Source organism: Ovis canadensis, chromosome 19 (assembly GCF_042477335.2).
Source record: "Ovis canadensis isolate MfBH-ARS-UI-01 breed Bighorn chromosome 19, ARS-UI_OviCan_v2, whole genome shotgun sequence".
Taxonomy (NCBI): Eukaryota; Metazoa; Chordata; class Mammalia; order Artiodactyla; family Bovidae; genus Ovis; species Ovis canadensis.
In genome coordinates, this window is record NC_091263.1 from 68,384,143 (window position 1) to 68,410,569 (window position 26,427).

Here is a 26,427-nt window from a genome sequence, read left to right on the forward strand (position 1 = left end):
CCTTAGCCAATGGACCACTAGGGAAGTCCCTCAACATCTTGATGTATGCTAGCTAAAACTGTACTGTCTTGATATCATTGTAGCAAAAGTGTTAAAATCGTGAATATATTAATTATATATTAATATTAGAATAATAAGACATAATGTTTATAAACTATTAAAAAGCCTTCTGATACAATTGTATATTTTAGAAAGCTCTCCAATTTACACAGCATTTAAGGGATCTTAAATGTCAGCAAGCATGTAACTAGGACTTTATGAACTTCAAATGACCCGCGGCTTTTCCTTTCCAAGGATCATTGAGATTCCATTTAACTTCCAAACAAACCTACATGTGATCTCAGGAGATCTGATGTTCTTCCATCAGATAAAATCCGTGTGACATGATCTGACAGTTGGCTCCGTCTCCCACCCCATCCTTTCCTGCCACAGACAATTCGGAGCTCACAGGGTCCATTTCTGACACCCTTCCTGGCCCCTCCCTTCCCCTGCAGTACTGAGCCGCAGTTTATAAACTTTCTCCTGGTGTTTTTCTTCCAGATTGAACTGTCAAGGCTAGAATACATCCTATGGAAGTGCTTTCGCTTAAAATATTCACAGCTCGATGAGGACAAAAGATTCAAATAGAATGAAATGTGAATGTTTTGATATGCTAATTGTGGCAGGAAAAAATGTACGCCTGCTTAAATCCCTACCAAATCTATGAATATTTTTAAAAATCAAAAGAAATGAAGAAAAAGAAAAGAAAAGAAACCACCCTCTGGAGAACAACTGAACAAGCCCTTTTTAGTCCCCGCTGTAAAATAAAGTCATTATTTGCGGTTGTTCAACGCAAAGAACTGGTTTTACCTGCTTGTTTGGCGGGTGTGTTCAGAGTATATCCTTTCTGTGGTGTTTTGCAATTATAGTGACAGGGGACAGCATCCATATCAAGTCCTTCCATTTGCCACTGGGCCATGCCTCCCCTCCCCACCTTGGCCAACCTAAATTTCCCTGGTGGCTCAGATGGTAAAGAATCTGCCTGCAATGCAGGGGACCTGGGTTTGATCCCTGGGTTGGGAAAATCCCCTGGAGAAGGAAACAGCAACCCACTCCAGGATTCTTGCCTGGAGAATTCCATGGACAGAGGAGGCCTTCAAACAGTTGGACATGACTGAGAGATTAACACATTTTTTTTAAACTGGTCCCTAGAATCCAAAACTTGGGAAAATAGCAGGCTTTGAGACTCTTTACTAAAGTGCTACGAAATCCTTTTCCATATAAAATCTGAGGGACCCCAAATCAAAGAGTTGAAGGCTGAACCATTAGGAGGTTCCCTGCTATCTCCTCTTTCCCCTCTCCCTCCACTTGCCAGGCTTGCGCACAACTTGGAAACCATTCATTTATTCATCTCCCTTCACTTAATTCATGAAAAAGTGGCTCACTTGACCAAGTCAACAGCAGATCCCCAAATAATGAATGACCCAAATCTGACTGTTCTGGGACCATCACACTCAAGTTTTCAGGCAACTGCCTGTAAATTTAAAAAACAGAGAGACAGCTTCTTTCATATGCAAAACCTAGAAATGAACAATGTGAATGAGCACTTCACTTAATTTCTGCAAATAATTATTGTATTTAATACTCAGTTGAAGTCCAACTGTAAAGTTTCTCTGTGGTTCTTCTTTAGCATATAGAGAAGTACTTCTGTGTATGCTATGTGTAGAAGCAGGATGGTTTACAAGGGGCTTTATAATCATTTAACTAGGATAAGTCTGAAAAGACAGCCACTACTGCTTCACAACACGTGAATGAAGATGCTTTCAGAAGCTGAGAAAGCACTGTACAGTGTGAGCCCAAGTTTAAGAGCATGGACCACCAGCAGAGGCACTGAAGTACATACCCAACGGAAAAGGCTTTAGTCACAAGAAAACAGAATCAGGAATAAGAAAGAGGAAGACCAAAACTGCAATGCTGGGGGTAAGAACAGGATTAGCTATAGCATGACTAATCTGATCTTTCCTTCAGAGGCAGGAGTAAATCCATACTTCCCAAGAGAAGACAGGATGTGAGCTAAAGCATGAAGAACAAAGTACGTCAAAACCATAAACAAAAATTCTAGAAGACATGCTTTAAACACGACACATTTTAAAGACCTTGTTAAAAAAAAAAGAAAGGCTGGGCTTCCCTGGTGGCTCAGCGGTAAAGAATCTGCCTGCCCATGCAGCAGAAGCAAGTTCGACCCCTGGGTTGGGAAGACCCCCTGGAGGAGGAAATGGCAACCCACTCCGGTATTCTTGCTTGGAAAATCCCAAGGACAGAGAAGCATGGAGGGCTATAGTACGTGGGATTGCAAAGAGCTGGACAGGATTTAGTGACTACCCAACAACAACAAAAAGTTTAGGAAAACTGAGAAATACAGACCTTTTAAAACAAGTGGGTTTACTAGCCAGTAAGGGGAAAGCTAAGACACAAGAACCATGAGAGCTCGATACAGATGTGAAAGGGGATTTAACAGTATTTAATTTAAATGGACATTTTAAAAAAGCTTAACACTCAGCCTTCTTCTGAATCAGTCTGATTTGATTAGCAATTATTTTTGAATTATAATTTGTCTATTTTTTTTCTAAAACTTATTATTGTTACCAAGATTTCTTTATTCTTTTTGTCTTTGGAATCGTTTCAGTGCAGCTACTTGAAAGATACAGTACATATTTGAGTTGTAATAAAGAAAAGTCAATTCTGAAGCCAGTAAGATGTTTAAAAAACCTAGGCGTTCCCTCTGGAACATTCTAGAGGAGTCAACTCTTTCACTTGCAAGTCTCGCGCTTCTGCTGTGGCTCTGGCACGAAGTTATGCCAAAAGTCCCCCAAATGTCTCACTCATTAAAAAGGTCATTAAAAAGCCCTGGCATCACATTTATCTCGTTTACCTCCCTCTGATGGTCCTCCTTCAACCTTTCTTCTGCATTTCTAGCAAAATCCATCTGCTACAGCATCTCAGTGAAAACCATTCACTTACGAATACAGTTGTGCTATCCAAGGGTCTCAATTCCAGTGAAGGTACTGTTAACCCAGAAAGGAAACCATCAGGTCTAAGCAAAGTATGTGAAAGTGAACGTGTTTGTTGCTCAGTCGTGTCCGACCTGGACTGTAGCCCCTACAGGCTCCTCCGACCATGGGATTCTCCAGGCAAGAATACTGGGGTGGGTTGCCATTCCCTTCTCCAGGGGATCTTCCCAACCCAGGGATCGAATCAAGGCCTCCTGCACTTGTAGGCAGATTCATTACCACTGAGCTACTGGAGAAGGCACCCTGAAAATGATGGATGACTTGCCGACAAGATGTGGCTCACAGGACTGCAGGGGCAAGAGGAAGAGGCATCCAGCAGCCCATGCTTACGTCCAGTGTGTATCTCAGCCATGCAAAAAGGAGGAAGAGACCAAGTGCCACTACACAGTCTCCGAACAGCTGCACAGAAGGAAGTGCTCCCTGGGCGGCATCGCCAGGGGTCGTCCTGTGTGCCGCTCAGTGGGAGAGGACGTGATGAAGGAAACCAGGAAGCTGTGGTGCAGCCAGACTGACCAATCTCCTCTTACTCATGTATCAGCTCAGGCAATGCATCAGCCTTGGTTAACGTTTCTGTTCTCCTCTGACTCAAGTAACCCACTTTTTTGCTATTTGCTAACCAACAGCGAAAATGATTTAAATTGTACTGACTTCTAAGAGATGGTGACTACAGGTTCTGAAATGTCACCACCAGGCTCCTCATAGTGCAGATGATGGAGAACAAACTCTCTCAAGGACAAAGCCACCTGTCTCATGACGCAGCTTCTGATTCCCAGAGGCCGCTCACGTCACTTCACTACCCCTGGCTCCACAGGATAAAAGAGAGGCTGGGCTTCCCAGGTTGCCTCAGTGGTAAAGAATCCTCCTGCTAATGCAGGAGACTCAAGAGACACGGGTTTGATCTCTGGGTCAGGAAGATCCTTTGGAAGAGGAAATGGTAACCCACTCCAGTAGTCTTGCCTAGAAACTTCCATAGACAGAGGAGCCTGGTGGGCTCCAGTCTGGGGGGTGGTCAGAAAGAGTCGGACACCACTGAGTGACGAAGTACACACACAACTGTACCCCTCAGGAGGAGGAAGAAATTAAATCACTGTCCTGCAAACAGAGTATGGAACTCAGCCCAACCTGTGGCATGAGGCTACCTTTGCCTGAAAAGGTGGTTTTGTTCCAGGAAAGGGGAGTCTTGGGAGCAAGGCTAAAAGCTTTTATTGGTCTGATTAAGACAAACAAAATGGGGACAGACGTCTCAGGGGACATCCTGCAAGTCTGCCTGTTACCTTAAAACTTGTAGGAACATAAAACTATCCTTTTCCAAGACACTCAGGTCTAGAGATTTGGTGTAGATCAGTGCCGACCTAACCCTGCTATCAGGCTGCTTTGCATTTTCACAATTTTCAAAATAACAATAAGCATTATGGGGAGTTTAGAAAAGACAGAAAAGGATAGAGAAAAGATAACCGTTACCCCAAATCAACTTCAGCATCCAGGGAGATCACTCTTAATCTTGGCTCTACATCCTTCCATCCTGATTAATCCTGTCTTCTACTGATTCTGAGATGCATGTTTTCCCCAAAAATCCTGAAATATGGGCAGGCCTTACAATCAATGGTGTCTTTGATTGACAGCATTTTTTATTCTAGGTGGAGCATAAACTTTAAAACCAATCGTGTGTTAGCACTGATAAAATGCAGTGTGAGTGTGTGTAGTTGTGCATATGTTCTCACATAATTAAAATCATGCTGTTTCTATACTGTTTTTAAACAATGAGAGTTTTTGCATTTTAACACTGCTCACAACTCATTATAGCTCTGCTGCTGCTAAGTCACTTCAGTTGCGTCCAACTGTGTGTGACCCCATAGACCGCAGCTCACCAGGCTCCTCTGTCCTTGGGAGTCTCCAGGCAAGAACACTGGAGTGGGTTGCCATTTCCTCCTCCAATGCATGCACACAAGCTCAGCCACTTCAGCCGTGTCCTACTTTGTGCGACCCTATGGACAGCAGCCCACCAGGCTCCTCTGTCCTTGGGATTCTCCAGGCAAGAATACTGGAGAGGGTTGCCATTTCCTTCTCCCTATTATAGCTCTAGAAAGGATTAAATCTCTCTATTTTGAATAAATCTGACACTCGGAGTCAGTTACCTTGGAATAGTAAGCAAAATATAGAGAGAAATGGAAAGATACTGTGGAAAATGGCCCGTTTCTATAAGAAAATGCTTACTTTGAAAAACAGAACAGAATAATGTAATATGGATATGCAGGTATCTCCTAATGACTGTCACTTCCTTCATAGCAGGGGCAGCCCCTGGTCCGGTCTCACTGTTCTCCAGGCAGCTGGGTTCAGAAAGCCCTGGGGTAAGGAAAGGGTGTTAGAGAATGACACAGAACACGACACTTCTCAGATCTGAGGCCAAAACACCAATTCCATCAGGAACAGACCAGCAAACGGCAACCCACTGCACTCTCTGCTGTCTGGCCATCTGTGCCCTCTCTTGGAGCTCCTGTAACATTGCTTAACTCGCCTTCCTTCCCACAACACCCGCCCTCTGACTGTCTGCCCTCTGCCTGTGGTTGCTGGAGATGCCTGGTTGCTCTGGAATCAGTGCTCAAGAGCAGGCAGACCAAGCACACGCCCAGGGCCAGGGACACTCGAGCTGGGTCCTGGCTTTCCTAGGCTTGGCGGCCCCAGGTATCAAATGAGAAGTGGGCTCAGGTGGTAATTTTCCGGGACTCCTTGGTCTTGCCAGCAGCGCCCCTGGGGAGCAGGAGGATGATGTGGGCTGCTTAAAATGAAGCAACACCATATCCCTTTGTGTTTAGACATCATATTGATTTTGTAATTTCCAGCAGCAGTAAAGGCAGGCATGAGGGGATTTTTGCTGGCTTTTATGTTTTTCAGGTCAGAGCTGGGATTAGAAAGCCTAGGAGACGAGGCCTAACGTGGAGAAGCCGGTATAATGTTCTCTTGGCTTTCTTCCAATGTTAAAATTCCAGTGACTGCCTAAGCTAAAAGGGTTCACTGGTGACAGCCACTAGCCCTCCAGGGATGGCCCCCAATGAGATGCTACTCGATCTCTTTCCTCTTCCAATGGAGTCCAGGCTAGCACCTCAAGAACGAAGGACCCCTTTATGTTCCAAAAGGACCTGGCCAGGATGTTCAGAAAGGCTACTAGGGAAGTTTAAGAGCAGGATATAATATTTACTTTCTCTTCATTTTTTTTTCTAATCAAATTTATAATTTATTTGTCAGTATACAATAAGAAATACACTATTAAGGTTATCTGTCCCATTTTCCCCTAGTAATCATTCCTAGACAAACCTAGACAGCATATTAAAAAGCAGAGACATTACTTTGCCAACAAAGGTCTGTCTAGTCAAAGCTATGGTTTTTCTAGTAGTCATGTATGGATGTGAGAGTTGGACCATGAAGAAGGCTGAGCACTGAAGAATTGATGCTTTTGAACTGTGGTGTTGGAGAAGACTCTTGAGAGTCCCTTGGACTGCACGGAAATCAAACCAAATCAACCCTGAATATTCACTGGAAGGGCTGATGCTGAAGCTGAAGCTCCAATACTTGGCCACCTGATTCGAAGAGCCGACTCACTGGAAAAGACCCTGATGCTGCGAAAGACCGAAGGCAGGAGGAGAAGAGGGTGACAGAGGAGGAGATGGTTGGATGGCATCACCGACTCAATGGACATGAGTTTGAGCAAGCTCCGGGAGATGGTGAAGGACAGGGAAGCCTGGCGTGCTGCAGTCCACGGGGCTGCAAAGAGCTGGACATGACTGAGCGACTGAACGACAACCAATCATTTTTCCTATCTCCGAAACAAAAATGATAAAGGGAACCTTCCTGCTTGCAGAGCACGTGTGCCAAGCTGGAGACTGCGCTTCCTTCCTTCGGAAGTTCTTCGCGCAGGAGTGGGTGTGCAGGCAGGCTGTCTTCAGTGGATGGGAGGGACACGGTGCAGGCAAGAACTCAGGGGTAGGAATAAGATCAGGCCCTGGACCTGATCTCATGGTGAGGGACACTCCCGAGGCGGCAGGTAGGCACTACGTCTAGGGGAGAGGAAATCTGCCTATTCTGTCATGAAATACAGTGGTTTCTGGATCCAGAGCTGGAACCCAGCCCTGGACCAACTCTGATGAGCTCTTCCAGGCAAAAGTGATCCCTAAGGCCTGCTAAGAGTCGGCCAGAGGCCTCCCAGCAGGTCTGCTGTCACTCCCAGCTGGTATTGAGGAGCCCGGTCCCTTGGCTGGGGCTGTGGGTGGGGAGGGGGTGGTGACAAGTCTCCTGACTCACCCCAGGCAGCCTCCTGCTCGCGGACAAAGTGCTGGGGCACAGTCAGCCTCAAATCACTCTCTTTCCTTTTGCCTCTGTCCCCCTCTCCCACCTGTCTGCTCCCATCCCCACCCCAGAAAGACTCCTCTGTACCCCATGGCACCAGCGAATGATCACCCTGAGGGCTGAGAGGCTAGGATGGAAGGTGAAGAACAGAGTTCAGCTCATGGTGTAGGAGAGAAAAGTTCCCGGAGAGGAGGTGAAACTGAGAACAGAAGGAAGTATGAGATATTATGTAAGAAGGAGCAGACTTTAACAATTAATGAGCTTTGCGAGACAGGGAGTCAAAACCAGATCCTGGGATAGGAGCAGTCTGCTGTTTTCAAAACAAATGACAGCCGGGGCCTGGAGGGGCACTCCGGCAGGAAGCCAGCTCCGAGGCTGCCCTGGGCGCCGGCGCCGGGGGATCCGGGCTCAGCGGCCCCTACTGCGCAGGCGCGGATCAACTGTTTCTTACAAGCAGGGAGGAAAGCGGCCACTCTCAGCCCTGACTGGCCACAGCGGAGCATAACGAGGGTGATCGCGGTAACAGCTTTCAAGCCACTGGGCTTACCCCTGCCCCTCACAGTACATAAACCTCAGCATTAGAATCGTTAACTCTGGCCTCGGCCTGTGTCCTCACGGCTTTTTATCACAACAGCCCTGCAGAAAGGCCGACAGCTTGTGAAATGGTTCTCGCTTGTTCATCTGGCTGCTCAGCCAACATCTCCTCGGTGCACGGGCCAACCATGTGAAGGTCCCGGTTGCACACACGGGAGGAGACATCGGGGCCAAGGATCTTTCTGGGCGGCAGGGTAGGGCGGAGGGGCCAAACCCCACTGACCAATCCCTCGCCAAAGGCTCGTGACAGCGCGTGAGGACTTGCGCGCTGCTCGGAGGAGGCGTTTCCGGGCACCACCTGTGACCCGAGTCTCTGTTCTGGGGCTGGGAGAGGACCCGAGGGCAAGAGCAGGGAGCCAGGCAACAGCCCTCTTTCCAGGAGATGGCCAAGTGCTTTCACAGGGAACTCCAGGCCTTGGGATCAGAACAAGGGTACCCCAGGGTCCCTAATCCAGAGCACAGGGGACTCTTAAGAAGCCAGGGACACCAGGGGCCTAGACCCCTGTACCGGTGCACCACTGCTCCTCCAGGGCAGCCTTTCTGCTCCAGTCTCCTCCCCCACACCCCACACCCAGAGCTCCTGTCATAGCCTTGCTCCCCTCCCTCCCCTCCACACCACTCCAACCCCTGAGTTTCCCTCTTTGCAGGGGCAGACAAGGCCAGGGAGCTCTGGGAAAGGTGTCTCTACTTTACCCCCAAGTGCGGTGTGAAGCCAAGATGAGAGGCACAAAGCGGGCAGGGAAAGGGCTGGCTTATTACTGCCCACCCTCCCTGATCTCCTAAGGGCTCGGTGTTGCCTGTCTCCTTCTTGCCAGCAGGAGCTCTACTTGGAAAGACTTGTGAAGTGTGAAGTTCCCTGAACGTCTGGAAGGCAACGAAACACTCCCTTACAGACATGCTGCACGTCCCAGCTTTCACCACCATCTGGCGGTACCTCCTCCGAACACTGGGCAGACGGGGCTCCTCAGCTCCCCTGTGCTCTCCTGCAGTGTGACGGTGATCCCAAGGGCCGTGACCTCTCGATGGTGATCCCAAGGGCCATGACCTCGCATGTCTGTGAAGGTCTCCTGTGCTAGTCCCTGAGCTCCCAAAGAGCAGTGCGTGCTAAGCTGCTCAGTTGTCACCGATGCTTTGTGACCCCATGGACTGCAGCCCGCCAGGCTCCTCTGACAATGGGATTTTTCAGGCAAGAATAATGGAGTGGGTTGTCTTGCCTTCTCCAGGGGATCTTCCCGACCCTGGGATTGAACCCGCGTCTCCTGCACCGGCAGGCAGATTCTTTACCACAGAGCCACCTGGGAAGCCCAAGGAGCAGGGACCTCAGCTTTTCTCACCCGTATTCTTAGCACCTAGGCAAGGCACTCAATGACATCTGGGAGAGAAAGAATGAATCAGATGACCTGAGAAGTGGTACAGACTGCTGGTGAAGAAGGTAAGCACCTGGACTGGAATCCCAGTGCTGTTACTTTACGACCAGTGTGAGCCTCTGTTTCCCCATCAGTAAAATGGGGTAACAGGTGGTACCCACCCTCCAAAGAATAATGTGAACATTCAGTAAGATGAACGTGCAAGGAAAAGCCTGGGGACTGATCAGATCAGGGGCAAGCAGGCAGGAAGTGGGAGGTGATCACAGACTTGGTTCGTATTTAAGCAGTTGCCAGGTAACTCCTGGAAACTTAAGAGAACATCAGCAGCAATTAGGTGTGGGTATTGACTGAGCACCATCAGGGCATGGCCACGTCCACTTTAATGCCAAAGAGGAGCCATGTACAGTGTCCCAGCGTCTTGTCTGAGGACCTGCAGGGAGGCAGCCTCTGGGGGCTACAGGAGGCAGTGTAGAAGTCAAAACCGCAAATCCATCAGAAAGGGCCAGATGGGGAGCTGTCTCTCCACCTGTCTCATCTTCCCATGGTCACCCTGCCGTCAGGAACCGAAGCGCTCATTCCACCAGGCTCTGAACCCCCTTTGCCTCCTGCACGTAGTCTCCACTCTGCCCTCCTCCCCTTGCTCCCGCCTCGTGGTGCTGCCCACCACAATCCTCCCACACATTCCTGCCAGGACTAATTCATGCTCGTCAGATACTCCTACTGCAAGTTTTCTTTTTTCACATAACAAGCAGCTGAAATCACTTTTAATGTTTCATAAAGCAAACAATCCTGGGGAGGACTGGATGGGGGATACAGGGAGAAGCATCAAATACATCACGGAACAGCCTCAATAGAATATTTTTATATTTCAGATGTTTTATATTTTGATTTTCACATCAGGCATCATCTTTCTAATTGGGAAGTCACGAGAATGAAAAGAGGGCTCCTCCAGCCATGCTCCCAAGCAGACCACCAGCTGTACACCATCGAGGCAGCCCTCAAGGCTGCACAGTCAGATGTACACACGGAGCTCTAAAGATAATGGCCGGGCACAGCTTGGCCATCTCAGTGCCCATTCCCTGTTCCCTTCCCCCAACCATCTTGACTCCAGAAGCTGAAAAGCTCAGGGCTGCTTTCCTGGCCTTCCTTGCCTGCGTGTAGCCACGTGACACACAGGGGGTAACAGAACATCGGTGGAATTTGGCTGTGCACTGGGGGGAAAGGTCTTGCCTTCTGGTTACTAACATTGCCTCTGTCTTGAATGGAAACATGATGTCTGGTCTGTAGCAGCTATCTTGCAACCATGAGGTGACAGGCAGGAAGGAATGGCTGATGAGAACCATGGAAATGCCAACTCAGAGCCCTATCTTAGTTTGGTCCCAGCAACTGGGACTTCTTCTTTGGGAAGGAATCTCCCATTTATTAAGTCACCAGAACTTGGGTTTTCAGTTACTTGCAGCTAAAAGCATTACTGACTCAATATCTTATCCTTGTCTACACAGCAAGACCTCATCACTAATTCAACACTATTGCTGTCATATGAGGTTTTAAAGTAGATGTCCTGTCTCACTTGATCTTCTTTGAAGTTTTAGACACATTTATCCAAGAATCATTTATTTCTACATCTCTACTCAAATGATTCATTGTCACTGCAAACTCAAAAGGGTTAGGACTGTGTCTCTTCCAGGACTCCCTATCCCAGGGAGTAGCTGTATCGTTCACTTCGTGTCTAGGTCAGGGGCTTTCTTCATGACACCATCTCCTACAGGCTTTCACTCAATATCACCAAGTTCTTAGGCTCTGCCATATGAATATTTTTCTAACCTACCCATTTATTCCCACTACCACCTAAGTTATGCATGCCTGGAGCACTGCAGTAACCTAACTGGTCTCTCTGCATCCTCACCCTTTCCACGGTGAATTTATGAAAACACAAAGCTGATCATGTTACTCCTTTCCTTAGAATCCTTTAATGGTTTCTGAGGACTCCCATGATAAAGTACGGATTTCTTAAGGCACTGCCTGATCTGGCCCCTAACCATTTCTTCAGGTTGTCCAGCCCTATCTTGAGCTTCTCCTCTTGGCTCTCTTAGTTTCCGCTATACCGTCATTATTTCAGTTTCTTAAACGTGTCATGCACATTTCTGTTTTAGAACTACCACTTGTTTTGTTCCCTATATAGAGTGGCAGGGGTTCCCTTACAGCTTTATGGCTTAATTAACCCTTACGCATCCCTCTGCAGCTCAAACAATAATTTTCCATTTCAGATGTTATACTTTTCTGTTCTAGATTTCCTTTTTTTTTAATGTTTCCATTTCTCTCCAGAGATTCCCCTGTCCACTCATCTGTTCACTCCTTATGACCATCTTTTCCTTTATCTCAGGATCTACTTCTCTTGTGCTAACTCCCTTTCCCCCCAGCCCCTTTATTATAGATCACAATTTCCTGGTTCTTTGCAAATCTAGTAATTTTTTACTACATGCTGGACATTGCAGATAAAACCAACCTTTCAGCGAGTCGGAACTATGCTGTTTCCATTTTAAGGTGTAGACTATTGTTCTGAAAGTTACTTTTGAAACTGTCAGGCTTATTTTTAATTAAGGTAGGTCTATTTTGATTTTGTCCTTGGTCCTAAAGAGTCATGCACATTTGTAATATATAGCCTTTCTGGGGTCTCAACTGCATACTTTCGGCTGAACCATAACTCCAAGTCTCAGAGCACTGTGCAGCCCCCTGATAGCTCTGCTCTCCTCTTAATCCCATAGTAATCATTTTCTATTAGGCCTTATGAAGTCTTGCTTTGTGCACATGTAGCCCTCAGTCAAGCATGTGCAGTGAACACAGATATCTGCACGCCCTTAACCACTCCCACGCCACCTCCTCTGCTGATTTTCAGGGCAAACCAAGTGTTGACTTCTGATGTCAGCTTTTCAGTTAATTCTTCCCTGGAGTTCATCAAGAAGCAGGCAAGTCACCATGGTAACTAACCACTTCTGCTGAACAGTTGAAAATTCACAGCTGACAATTTAAAGAATAATGCCACTCAGGTTATTACATTTCCAATTAGAGGCAGAGGTCAAACAAAAGAGCTGATTAGGTGGCCTTTCCACCAGTGCCTATTAGAGTCATCTGACAGGTCCCTGAGGTGACCTGGCATGCCTGCTGGTGATGCAGTCTCCCCAGCTGCCAGCAGGTGGGGGCTCCCACTGCCTGGGCTGTGATAGAAAGCTATGTCCTCAGCTTTCTTCCATTCAGCCTCTCAAGACTACTAGCGTGCTTAAAAGGAGCAAGGCATTATGTTAGCAAGTTCTAATGAGTAGTTTTCCAAAACCATATGCTACATTCTGGATAAATTAAAATGGGGAACATTTTCATTTAAGACATGTCTTTTGAGTGAAAGAACTAGAGGTCATATAACCATATGGCACTAGTATGGTGAATTGGAGAACTATAGTCCTAATTCAGCAGAGTTTTGTAGTGATCAGAGGTTATTTATAACTTGTGCTTATTTTACGATATAAAAAGTACAGAACTGGATCTGACCCAAAGTCCCCTTCAGTCCAGTACCCTATCTGTGATGTAGCAACCCGTGGGCTATGATGGGAAGGTATAACCATCCCACCTATGGAACTATGGCACACATCGCTCAGCAGCTCTGCACGATGCCTTTACCTGTTCAGAGCCGGCTAACTTCCAGTCTTCTGCTGATACAAAGGTTATCAAACTGCCACAGGAAATCCCCCTGATTTGTTCTAATCACTTTTCTCTGGAATTTCAGGAAGTGATCGCTCAATTCCATATCCTGAAACATGGTAGGCTCAAAGAATATCTTGCACAGAGTGGTTCTGGCATACCCAGAATAAACTATTTCTCCCAGGCTATTGTTGATTTAGTAAGCAAGCCCCGCCTTTCAATGGTCGGTCTTCCCTTGAATTTCTGAAAACATAAAGAGCCAGAGGCAACTTAAAGAGCACTTGGTCACACCCTGTCCTTCTATTGATGAGGAAACTGAACTTCAGGGACTCACACTGGTTTACACTATTAATCGGAGACATGACCAGAGTTAGAGTCCAGAGCTTTGCTTCCTGCCTCAGTTCACTTTCACCCTGGCCTTCCCGCATGAAGACCGCCATCCCCTCACTCCTTTAGGTGGTCTCCTCTGGACCCTCAGAAATGTCATTCTGTCTTTCTGGAGGTCTTACTAGAACTGCATACATGAAGATACTTTTTTCCTTTCTAGTTTTCTTGCTGATATAGCTGCAGATAAAGATGAATGTTTTTCGGCCTTTAGGGCAGTACAGTGATTTGCTGAAAGGTCAGCAAACAATGGCCTACGATGACCTCCAGGTGCTATTCTTGATTTCCAACTGAAGGACTCAAATCCATCATGCTCTATGTGAGTGACCCTGAGGACCATGTGCTTCCTGTCTCCACACACCCATGGCTCTAACAGCTCTAACGAGAGTTCACCTCCAACAGTGAGGCTAATATTCAGAAGACCTGATCAAACATAAGCCTTAGTGGGGTGCCTCCAGGCTGACACTCACCTTTGCATAAGCAGTTGTCTTAATAAACCATTGTCTGAGGTACTTCTGTTCCACCTTTGCTCCAGAACGCCATGAACAGCCGTGTTCATCCACCTGCTCATTGGCAAGCACGGTTTGGTCCACTGGGTCCCAGTTAACCAAGGCCTGTTATAATTCATGAAACAAAACGAGGCAATCTGGTGAGTATACTGAATAAGATTCATATGGAGGTCCCTCCCAGGTGAGACAGGCTACAAAGGCAGTATCTCTGCTCTGAGACTTAAGGGCATCTCCTTGGAGCATCGTTTGGCAAGGAAGCTACTGGCAAGCTGAAAAGAAAGAATGTGAACTGCCCCAGTGCTTTCACCTTATCAGGACAGGCCTGGGAAGGGAGGCTGTATGCATGTGGCTAACTCAAGTTCAGAATCTGCTTGTATAAAAGGATGGACTTGCAGATTGGAAATTTTAGTAAATAGAAGAAAAGAAGAAAAAAAAAATGATACCCAGAACTTACCAGAATTGGGTTATTTTAGGGAAAACAATAGGTTTATCTTAATAGAAATAGCCAGTACTTCCTGAGTGATTACCATGTGCCAGATGCTGTACCAAATGCTTCCCTAAGGTAGGCTCTTCTAATCCTCACGACAACCTTTTGAGGTAAGAATATGACTATCCTCAAGTTGCATGGGAGGAAATTAAAGAACAGAGAGATTAAATAACTTGCTTGAGGTCACACAGTCAGTAACAGAGACAGCAGGGTAGGAACTCAGGTCTCTAGGAATTGTAAACATTTTTGTGATTAAAAAAAAAAAACTTCTGTTTAAATTAAGGTACAACATACAGAGTAATGTGAATAAATCTTAAATGTATAGCTCGATCTATTTCCACCATCATTCATCAAGACACGGAGCATTCCCAGCACCCCAGAAAATTCTGTTCCGCCTTTTCCCCATCAACATTGGCCCCCCAAAAGGTAACAATATTCTGAGATCTTTCTCCATAGATTTCTTTGGCTGATAGAACCTATAGTCTTAACCAGGATGAAGTTTCTCTCCACAGAGTTCTAATTTGTTTTTAGTTTCATTTAAAACACCCCTGCCATTTATACTCATTCCTTTTAAAAAAGCATTTGTCTTCCTTTCTTTCTTTCTTTGGCTGTGCCAGCTCTTAGCTCACTGTGGCACGCAGGATCTTTAGTTGTGGCGTGTGGGATCGAGGTCCCTGACCAGGGATACACCCAGGCCCCCAGCATTGGGACCACTAGGGAAGTCCCCTACATTCACTCCCTTATGACATTTCGGTAAGACTTAGAACAAAGAGGGCAATGAGTACCGAGACGTGTTTGGGCAGTAGAACGTATATATTGTGTTTTAAAATATCAATAAACGATTCTAATAAGACGTTGTGTTGAATATTGCCGATTTGCCCCTCCAATCCTCTTTCCACCATGTTCTGTGGTGGAAGTGGTCCCCTGTGCCCACATTAACCTGGACCCTTGCCCTCTGACTGGGTTCAACCAGTGAGAGGCCCCCAGCTCCTTCCCGCGTGGCTCACGGGCCGACCTCGCCTGCTGCTCCAGCTACCGCTCTCCCAGTTCCAGGAATGGCTCCCCGTGTCACCCCTGCCACCCGAGGTGGGCAAAGGCTTCCTTCTGCTCCTAGTGCCAGGGGCTGGACCACCCCTTGTGGGCTTCCCCAAACTCTGCACAGAATCCGTCTTGTCATCACGTTTTCTTCAGTGACTGCTGTCAGGTGGGCCCGCTTTTCTTCTGCTGGGACCCTGACTGATCCAAAGGCATATCTAAAAATTACAGAAAAAGGAGGAATCCGGGAGAGGCTAACTGCTATGGGTTGTGATTTTACAACTAAAAAGTAATATGCTGCTGCTGCTGCTGCTAAGTCACTTCAGTCGTGTCCGACTCTGTGCGACCCCATAGACGGCAGCCCACCAGGCTCCCCCGTCCCTGGGATTCTCCAGGCAAGAACACTGGAGTGGGTTGCCATTTCCTTTTCCAATGCATGAAAGTGAAAAGTCAAAGTGAAATCGCTCAGTCGTGTCCGACTCTTCACGACCCCATGGACTGCAGTCTACCAGGCTCCTCCGTCCATGGGATTTTCCCGGCAAGAGTACTGGAGGGGGGTGCCATTGCCTTCTCCAAAAAGTAATAATACCCACTGCAAATTTTAAACATGTAAAGCATAGAGTAGGAATGGAAAAGACATGGCATAGAGTGATTTTTCTCCCCTCTTTCTACAGTCCCCCAAATCCTTGAATCCATAGACAGAGAGAGACAAAATATAGGACAAATGATTGCAGACCTAAAAACTGGAGGTGAATAAGCCAAGGGAGGCTTACTTATCTTTTATCATTGCCCATATTAGGGGTGAGGGGAAGGATACCACTTAAAAGATATAAAGAGAGGGCCAAGTACTGTTCAGTACCAAGGACAGCTCCTTCAAGAGCCCCCTGTCCCCCCAAACCCTAAACTAGAGCACAAGTAAAACAGTACAAAATACGAAAGGGAGAACAAAAGCCCTGTATGCCTCCACCTCTGCCTCCTGTCCCCGCTGCAAACCTCAGGTGACGTGAAGAAGCAAACACTCAACCCTGCGGATTGCAAGAACAGGACAGGACTTGATTTTCTCATCGACATTTCCCACACAGCCTGGCAGCTCTCAGACTCCAAGTTACAGAATGCAATGAGGGAGATGTGCTCCTAAGAGGTTTACACGTTATAATAAAACCCTGCTATCAAATGAAAGACAAATAGAAGCAAAACACAAAAGCAATTTTCCCCCAGTGAAAGTCTTGATGGGGAGAGGAAAAATACAAAAGGAAATAAAGTTTCTAATCAAAGATGCATTCAAATCAAAGGGACATGCCTGGTGGTCCAGTGGCTAAGCGTCTGTGCTCCCAATGCACTGGGGGCCTGGGTTCAGTCGCTGGTCGGGAAACCTGACCCCACATACCCCAACTAAGAGCTGCTGCAGCCAAACAATAGTAATATAAAAAAAGATGCATCTTGTAAGTACTCAGTCTTGTTTCGTCTCAGGACCATGATCCATCTCAAGCACAGTTACAGAGTTCAGAGTTGGCCTTTCTGCAGGTGGTAAACCCACAGGTGGTCAAAATTCAGGGCCTATAGGGTCCAGGGTGCACAGCATCCACGGCCTCTTGAAGGCCTGGAGCTGACTTCCAAATCTTTCTCTGGGTCTCCTTTCTTATGTTAACAGTCTCTTACCTACAGCTTCACGCCATGGTCTGTCTTCTCATCTGGCATTCCTGGGTTTTCACATTTTGAACACTTACTTTGATGGATGCCCTGATTTTTAAGCAAGCACAGTCATGCTCCACAGAATACAGTTTATGGACAACTTCACTGACTGCGGTCCCTACCCTGGTTAATTACAGCCTCTATTACCTCCGAGGCCAACGCCATGCTCCTTACAGTCAACTAGTCTTATTAGCAAAATACAGCCTATCTCTATATTTTCCAGTCAACTTTAATCAATACTGAAATCAGTAAAACACCTGCAGAAACACTGGACTCTAGCTGATTTTGCCCACTGCTTCTCTAACACAAGTTATCCGGCAACATCACGGAGTGAGCCGTCATCCTGAAGAAGAGAACCTCCCCAAGCTGATCAAGGCTTAAATGCCAAGTTAACATTTTTCCGGTCTGCGGGATTTGTGGGAAGCTTTCAGAAAGCATTTTAGAAATGCACGTTACCACACGATTCTACACAAGAAGTGACTGTGTTCGCAAACTCCAGTTTGTACAGACTGTGGTTTGTACAGATTCCAGGTTGTGGACGCTGCACCATTTTCTCCCCCTTCCCCTCCCCTTCTTGGCTGTTGAGCTCTTGGAGTCGTGGGAGACCATGGGGTCCACTGGGGATTCTCAAGGCAGTTTCATTCTGATGTTTTTAAAACTTAGTTTTAATTGGAGGATAACTGCTTTTCAATGTTGTGCTGGTTTCTGCCGTACAACAACATGAATCGGCCATAAGAATACATATATCCCCTCTCTCCTGAACCTCCTTCCCACCCCACTCCTGGCCTACCTCTCTAGGTTGTCACAGGGTACTGGGCTGAGCTCCCTGTGGCATACAGCAACTTCCCACTAGCTGTCTGTTTCAAATATGACGATGTATGGCATTGAAGCAGAGCCTGATTTGGAGTTTATCAGCCCTCTTTTCTGCGACACAGACACCCTGGTGCCTACCGCCCCAGCAGGCCGCCTGTGTCAAAGCTCGTCCTTTCTCATCTCATCCTGGCCTTCCTCTGGATCCTCTCTCCGCTTGCTCCCTGGCCCTCACCCTCCTCACCGGCCGCCAGTCCTAACGGAGTACATCCTCCATCAGCATGCTCTTGGCTCCTGCCTGGCCACAGCACCACTAGTGAGGCTCAGGCTGCTCCCCATCATTTCCCTGGCTTCTTTCTCCTCGAGCTCTCCTTCCGTATGACTGGAGACCTTTTCTGAGTATCCTGCCATGCAGCTTCGGGTTCCAAAGGCTAGTGAGATATGCTTTAGGGTATTGATTTTCTCAAGGGCTATTAGCTTTTTTCTTGACAAAAGCTCACTTAATTAAGGAACACCACATAGATCTCATTAAAGGATCTAATTCTCAAAATCGATTTTGCTCTATTCCATCCAGAATGGGCCTGAATTTGGACTCGGTCCAGAATGGGGTGGGGGGCGGGGGCGGGGGGTGGAAAGTTCCCAAGGCCGCCGCTTGTTGCTTGCACTACCTTCCAGAGACACCAGGGGGCAGACTGGGCGAGGCTGCCTGTTTGTGCCCTGCGTTTCTTTAAGTAGCTTAGGCTGGTGAATTAGCACTAGCAGCAGCTGCTGCTGAAATCAAGGGTCAAAGACAAATTCACAGATTAAGTGGCGCTCCACAGTTCCCTACAACGTCCAGGTAGAACACGGCATTATTCTCTCCACTAGCTACATCCACGGAATTTCTCTTTTTTTAACCAGAGAGGTGATATTTAATGTTCTCCCAAAAAGAAGTCTGTATATTCATATTTTTGGCTGAAAATATTTTTGGTCCATGAGAGCAAGAACAGATTCGCTTCTGCAATGGAAATAAACATTCTGATGGACAGTCCTTGTTAAGAACAAGAATGAGACTCCAGCTCTGCTTTGTAATGCTCTGCTAAAATACTCTCCCTAAATGTCCATTTATACTTATAGCAGAACTGAATTTAAGGATTAAGGCTATCTTTTTTTTTTTTTTTAAAGGCTATGACAATGCCATTAGAGGAAAAGTATTAATATGTGAATTATTTTTTTGGCCAAATATGCTTTACAAAGTATGCTATATGCAGTTTTTTTTAAATCAAATTAACTTTCTTATGCTAACTTCAAAGCTTCTATTTTGAAATAAACCCCAGAAATAGAAAGCTAACTATATCAGTATGTTTTATGTTTTAAAGCCAATTTGAAAATGGCTATCCAATAAAAGGAAATCTATCTGGAAAAAAATACTTTGGATTAAAGATAACTCTGGTCTTCAAACAGTGTACCACATGTGCATGTTAACATTCTGTTTATGATTTTTTTTCTTAAGATCATGTCATTTAAGTGACTTAAAAGAATGCATCAAAAAAATTTAAATCAATAACCAGCAAGAAAAACAGTGTCTTTCTAAATGAATACCCATGAAACAATCTACACTGTTTTTTCTGTAATACCTTTCCATGTGCAGGTTGCCTCAGAATTAGCCAGGAGGCTTCAGGATTTTTTAACTTTTTGTTTTTCCAATTTAAATATCATAATGACCCTAGGTAACTACAGGCACCCACAGATGGGCACTTATTAAGGATGTACTCTGCGCCAGGCACCATTCCAGCCTCTCCACAAGCATTCACCAGTTTAATCCTCGCAACAAGCCTCTGAAGCGGGGAGGCTTGTGAGAGGCAGAACCACCACACCCCAAAGATGTCCATGTCCTGTGTTGCTTGCAACCGGTGTTACCTACATGGCAAAAGGATCTTTGAAGATATATGATTAATGAAGGATTTGGGGATGGGGAGATTAACTGGGATTAATCAGATGGGCCCAAAGTAATGAAAAAAAGCTCTTATAAGAGAAAGAGGAAGGCAGAAGAGTCCGAGTCTGAGTCTGAGGAGATATGACGATGGAAGCACAGTCAGAGAGATTTCAAGATGCTCTGGTTTTGAGGATGGAGAGGGGTCCAAACTCAAGGATGGGAGCAGCCTCCAGAAGCTGGACAAGGCAAGGAAAGAGATTTTCCTCTAGTGCCTTCAGAAAGAAGGCAGCTCTGCTAACATCTTGATTTGTATCCCAGTGAGACCTATTTCATGGACTTCTGACCTCAGAAACTGTAAAACAATGCATCTGTGTTGTTCTAAGCGACCCAGTTTGTGGTAATTTGTTACAGCAGCAGCATCAGGAAAGGAATATAGGCTGTTTCCATGACAGAAGGAGTCAGAGGGAAGACTGGACCAAATTCCCAGGAGGGTGGATATTAGGGGTGTGTGTGTGTGTGTGTGTGTGTGTGTGTGAGACACTGATCTGGAAATCACTGGGGAGAAGAGAGCTATCTGGACCCGGGAGCACAGTTGTGCTCATGAAGTGGGGGACCCCCTGGAAATCCTTCCATCTTTAGAAAAGTTACTCAGCTCCTAAGACGGTGCTTATGACTGGCTTTGGCCCCAACCCAATATTGAAGAGGTTAAGCTTCCTACTTGGGTTTGATGTGCTTAGAACTGAAGGAGCACTAACAAAGAGTGAAGCAAGTGTCCTATGCAGGAATATTACAGTAAATATTCAATATATTCAGAGTCAGCTTAAGTATACAATACACAGATACAAAAAATCAAGTGTCTCATAAAGGGCTATCACACAGCCGAAGGCTCCAGGCAAGAACTGTTTACACTGCTATGTTAACATGTTACCTCTTTCATATCACATCCGCATAAAGAGTAACAAAGCAACTGAGGATAGTTAACACTGGCTAATCCAACTGATGCCGTGTACCACTGCTTACACTCTAACAGTTTTACCTGCGTTTTACCCTCTGCTTTGCTGTGGCTTTTTCATGTGCTGGTAGCTTTGATTTTTGTCTGTCCTTCTGCTATTACTTGGGATACACAATCTCGCTTGTGATCTCTTAATCCCTCTGCTTGGACCCATGGGTGATTCCACTGTGGAGACCTGACTGGCATACAATTCTGATCCACCTGAGCAGGGAGGCTCTTCTGGGAAGGAGTCTGCCAGGCTGCTCGGTTAGCACCGAACCTGCTGTTGAGAGTGGGAAGCTGACGATTTTCCTACCAATTCCCTTCTGACCCTTTTGCTTCTGAATATTGAATAATGCTGTTAAAAAAAATTATTCCAAACTTAGAAACAGGCAAAAGGGGTTGCTTCTTCAAAGCAAGCTGGAATTGGCTAGCAGAGCCACATCCCCCAGGGATTATCTGATTTTCTAGGGATGTTTACCTTTGTTTGACTCCTTCTTCATTATTAAGTTATTTTAATAATGGTATGGAAAAACATCTATAAGATGGTATGGAAAAACATGAATGAATGCTTTGGCCAACCCAGTACAACTCCACTAGGGTGCCAAAGAAGAGGTTAGCCTACGGAAACCACAGAGCAACACCAGAGCTTTTTGTCTGAGCGTGACACAGATGGCTCCCAGGCGATGCCAATACAAGTGATCTCTGAGTCACAGGAAAGACTGTCCCCAGAACGACGGTTATGCCTGGTAGGACACTCAGCAGTTTCGATTCTATCAGCAAACACATATCACATGCCTTCAACGCTATAAATCGTCCTTCCTCGAAACCTCATTTGAACCAGTCTTAACATACAGCTGGTTCTCCTGCTAATGAACGAGCTGAATGAAATCTCTGACACACGTTCATTTTATATTTGTATGGGAGTCATGTTTTTAACTTCTGAAAATTATTCTTTAACACCACAATGATACTTCCAACACAACAACAAGATCTGTTGCAGTCAGCACCCTGGACAGGTACTTTTGTCTCTCACCACTCCTCACCTAACCAGCTTCTGGGCATAGGAACAGCTTTGGTGTGTTAATACAGTAAACTGACTCAAGAGGGTTTCAGAGAAGGCGACGGCACCCCACTCCAGTACTCTTGCCTGGAAAATCCCACGGACGGAGGAGCCTGGTAGGCTGCAGTCCATGGGGTCGCGAAGAGTCAGACACAACTGAGCGACTTCACTTTGACTTTTCACTTTCATGCATTGGAGAAGGAAATGGCAACCCACTCCAGTGTTCTTGCCTGGAGAATCCCAATGACGGGGTAGCCTGGTGGGCTGCCGTCTATGGGGTCACACAGAGTCGGACACGACTGAAGTGACTTAGCAGCAGCAGCAGCAAGAGGGTTTACAGTGGTTACAGATTAGTATGACTTGAATCTACAAAGTTCTCACTTTCAATGTATCCCAAATGTTAATGGGGACTGAATACTTAAAAAAAAAAAATTAACGACATTGTATTTTAAACAACCAATATTTTTAAAATATCCTCAGTTTAAAGATGAGAGTGGGTTAGGGATTATATACTTTGTACAGAGGTTCTCAGTATGGTTCATAAACCTCTGGAGTCCCGGAGACCACTACAAGGAGTTGGCAGGTCAAAACTATATTCGTGATAATAATAACACAAGGGTAAAGCATTCATTCAAAGGGTAAAATAGACGAAAACATTTTAATATAACAAGGGTGCAAAAAGTTCACTGATATTTAGATTCAACATTGCAAATGACCTTTAAGAACCACCCACTTGTTGAGTTTTGGTATAGTATTAAAGGAGGACATTCATAATTATCTGAAGTGATTATAAAAATACTCCTCTTTTAGCAGGCTTTGTTTATTAGTTCTTCTGGTATTTGCCATTATAACTTTATGTAATAAAACTGTACTACTTTAAGTCTGATTACTGTCTTTAGACAATTCTGCTGACCCTCTGCCATGTAATATGAGATACTGAGCATGGTCATACAGCCTTCCTCGCACAAGACTCCTCTTCTAGTTTCTGCTGCCTTTATCCTTAGCTTTAATAGCTACATTTCAACTTAAAAAAAATACAGACATAAATGTCTAATTCTCCTTCTATGGCTCCTTGTTATGAAATATGTAGGGGTCATCTCTCACTTGATTCTACTTCTGTTCTAAATATGTGGGGATCATCTCTCATTTGCTTCTACTTCTGTTCCCCAATTCCACCTATGAAATATGTAGGGGTCATCTCTCACTTGCTTCTACTTCCGTTCTAAGTATGTAGAGGTCATCTCTCACTTGCTTCTACTTCTCTTCCCCAATTCCACCTCCTGATTTTTGTTAGCTAGGTTACTTTTTATGTTGTCAAGGTTTAAGAAAATTCATGTTATCCTGATTTTCTAAACTGAGCCTTCTATATGAGTTGCTCTACTGATTCTAAAATTTTTTTAACTGAAAATATAATGAAATTGATACAGCTACTGTGGAGAACAGCATGGAGATTCCTTAAAAAACGAGGAATAAAACCACCATATGACCCAGCAATCCCACTACTAGGCATATACCCTCAGGAAACCAAAACCGAAAAAGGCACATGTGCCTCAGTGTTCATTGCAGCTCTGTTTACAATAGACACGGACATGGAAGCAACTTGGATGTCCATCGACAGATGAATGGATAAAGAATAAAGAGGCTGTGGTACATGTATACAATGGAATATTTTCAGCCGTAAAAAGGAACACATTTGAGTCAGTCCTAATGAGGTGGATGAACCTAGAATCTGTCATACAGAGTGAGGTAAGTCAGAAAGAGAAAAACAAATATCGTATACCAATGCATTATATATGGAATCTAGAAAGATGGTACTGTTGGACCTATTTGCAGAACAGCAACAGAGACACAGACGTAGAGAACAGACTTACGAACAAGGCTGAGGGGGGAGGAAGGAGAGGGTAGGGTGTATGAAGAGAGTAACATGGAAACATACATCACCATATGTAAAACACACAGCCAACGGGAATTTGCTGTATGACTCAAGGAACTCAAACCGGGGCTCCGTAACAACCTAGAGCGGCGGGATGGGGAGGGAGATGGGAGGGATGTTCAAGTGGGAGGGGTAAGCCCATGGCTGATTCATGCTGATGTTTGATAGAAACCAACATAATACTGTAAAGCAATTATCCATCAATTAAAAATTAAATAGGTTTTTAAAAAAGAAAGAAAAGGAGAGAAAACTGAACAAAAAACCCCCCATAAAAACCATAATGATTAAAAGCATATTCTGTTATGATGGGAATGTTTTCTATCTAGACTGTCCAGCACTAGCTACCAGCATCTGAATGTGACTTGTATGACTGAGGACCTGAATTTTTAATACTGTTTTAATCTTAACTGCTTTAAATTTTAACAACCACATGTAGCCAATAGCCATCATCATATTGGACACTGCAGTTCTAGGCCACACGAGGATACTATTTCTCTCATTTCCTACCATCTAAGGCTTATCTTATCATGGGGTTTCCAGGTGACTCGTGGTAAAGAATCCACCTGCCAATGCAGGAGACGGAGGAGATGCAGGTTCAATCCCTGGGTGGGGAAGATCCCCTGGAGGAGGAAATGGCAACTCACTCCAGTGTTCTTGCCTGGGAAATCCCATGGACAGAGGAGCCTGGTGGGCTACAGTCCAGGGGGTCACAAATGGATTGGACACAACTTAGTAACTAAACAATAACAACAACAAACTTTAACTTACCTCCTTTTGATAGGCCAGTCCAGCTTCATAGAGTTTAATAAAGAGATACTGAGTCCATTTGTAGTAATCCGGTAAACACGTCGTTATTTCCTGTCAAAGAGGGGTAAAATTAGGTATGGGCCACTATAAACATTCCCTCTCCCAACATATGGATCAGCTTTGCCATTCAATTTTGAAAAGCAATCACTCTGCAAAAATATTTATCAATCTATAATATTTTTATCAAGTTGTGAAGTAAGGGAAGAGGCAATTTATTCTGGGAAGAGAGATGTTATTGAAATGCCAACCTCCTGGGCAACCTTTCCCAGGGCCTGTTTAATGACGAGGAACTCGATTTAAGTCTTCTGCACGGCCCCATGCATGCAAATAACAGCTGAATCACACTGCACAGACTCGAGTACTCCCTTTTCTGTCAGCATAAACATATTTGGGGGCCACGGAGCTAATTCATAAATGCAGTTCATTTTGGAAGCAATCACAAAATTCAAGAGGAATATCTGCTAGCTTCGGCACGATCCTCACTGGAAAACAAACCTGTGTTTCTAGATACAACTGGGGCTTGATAGCTCTTTTAGACTCATTATATTCCATTTATCCCATTATGTGAATCACGCTGGAGTCTACTTAGGAAGGCCCATTAGAAACGTTATCAAATAGCGTTAATAAACTTAGTGAAAAACCACCTGGCTTGTATGTCCAAGCTTAAGTTGAATGTTCCCAAAACGTATTTTCTGTCCTGAGAACACATGTGCTATCGAATCTGTGAAATCAGGTTGTTAATTAACCAGCTGATAAGGTTTAATTAATTAATTAACCAGTCAGGTTTGGAGTTGAGGAAGTCAACCAAGCATAAAAACCTCTTCGTCGTCACTGTTTCCTTTCTAGGGCTCCTCTTTCACTGCCCAGGAGAGCTAACAGAGCAATGGATGTAGGGCAGGGGACATTCCAGATGGTTCATCTGTCATGGACGACAGACAGAAGGCATACTTCCATCAAAAGAGCCGTCGATCCAGTCTTTCTCCAGATGAGTGAATAAGGAGAGATTCTAAAGCCCAGGAAAGGAGGGTACAGGGTGGCAGGAGCTGAGCAAGGTGGCAGGTAAACTCCTACTGTCCCCCATGAGTGATGTTTCTCACGGAAGAGTCCTGGGTCCTTTTTTATGTTGTTTTGCAACAATAGCAGAGGAATAACTATCAGAAAACAAATAACTCTGATCACAGGTTCCACTCGCCCCTGCAAGGCAGGGAGTGAATAACCAGCCAGTCTAACAACTCCGCCCACACTGTAGCTCGCCCCTGCCAACGCCGCAGCCACACGCACACACAGGCTACACCGGCTCCCGAGGCGCCATGGGCATCGAGTCTCAAGAGCACGGCACATGAAGCACTTCACCGACACAAGAACGAGGCCAGCACACTGCGGGTGGGTTTGCTCCCCCAAACCTCCAGGTTCATCCCCATCCCATCATATTCTCCTCACCAGCAAGCCCCCCCCGCCCCGCCCCCCGCCGCCCCCCACCCCGCAAGCTTAGGGCAGAACTAATTTTCCTGATAAGCAACTGAAGAACTTCCATTTCTAACAAAACCCAGGGCAGGGCAGGGTCTGTTTCATTTTGCTCATCATGTATGCTCAGGTCTCGAAACAGCAAGGCACCCCCAAATTGATGTTGAACAAAAGTAAATAGATATAGGAATATCAAATTAAATTTGTATCCCTCATGAGAGTTTCATAAACTGAACTCAAATTGCACAGGTCCACAAGATGAACTCGAACAGGAAACAGGGTCGGGGGAAGG

The 26,427-nt window shown here is 45.6% G+C and overlaps 1 protein-coding gene across 1 annotated transcript in view; it reads right to left on the reverse strand.

Annotated features, from left to right (window-relative positions):
• LARS2 (leucyl-tRNA synthetase 2, mitochondrial) overlaps positions 1 to 26,427 on the reverse strand; it is a 145,693-nt gene that overhangs the window by 64,342 nt on the left and 54,924 nt on the right. The window contains exons 6-7 of the mRNA XM_069560888.1: positions 24,633 to 24,722; positions 13,900 to 14,043 (exon numbers count right to left, since the gene is read on the reverse strand). Of these exons, the coding sequence (XP_069416989.1) occupies positions 13,900 to 14,043; positions 24,633 to 24,722 (234 nt within the window). The remainder of the gene's footprint in view (positions 1 to 13,899; positions 14,044 to 24,632; positions 24,723 to 26,427) is intronic.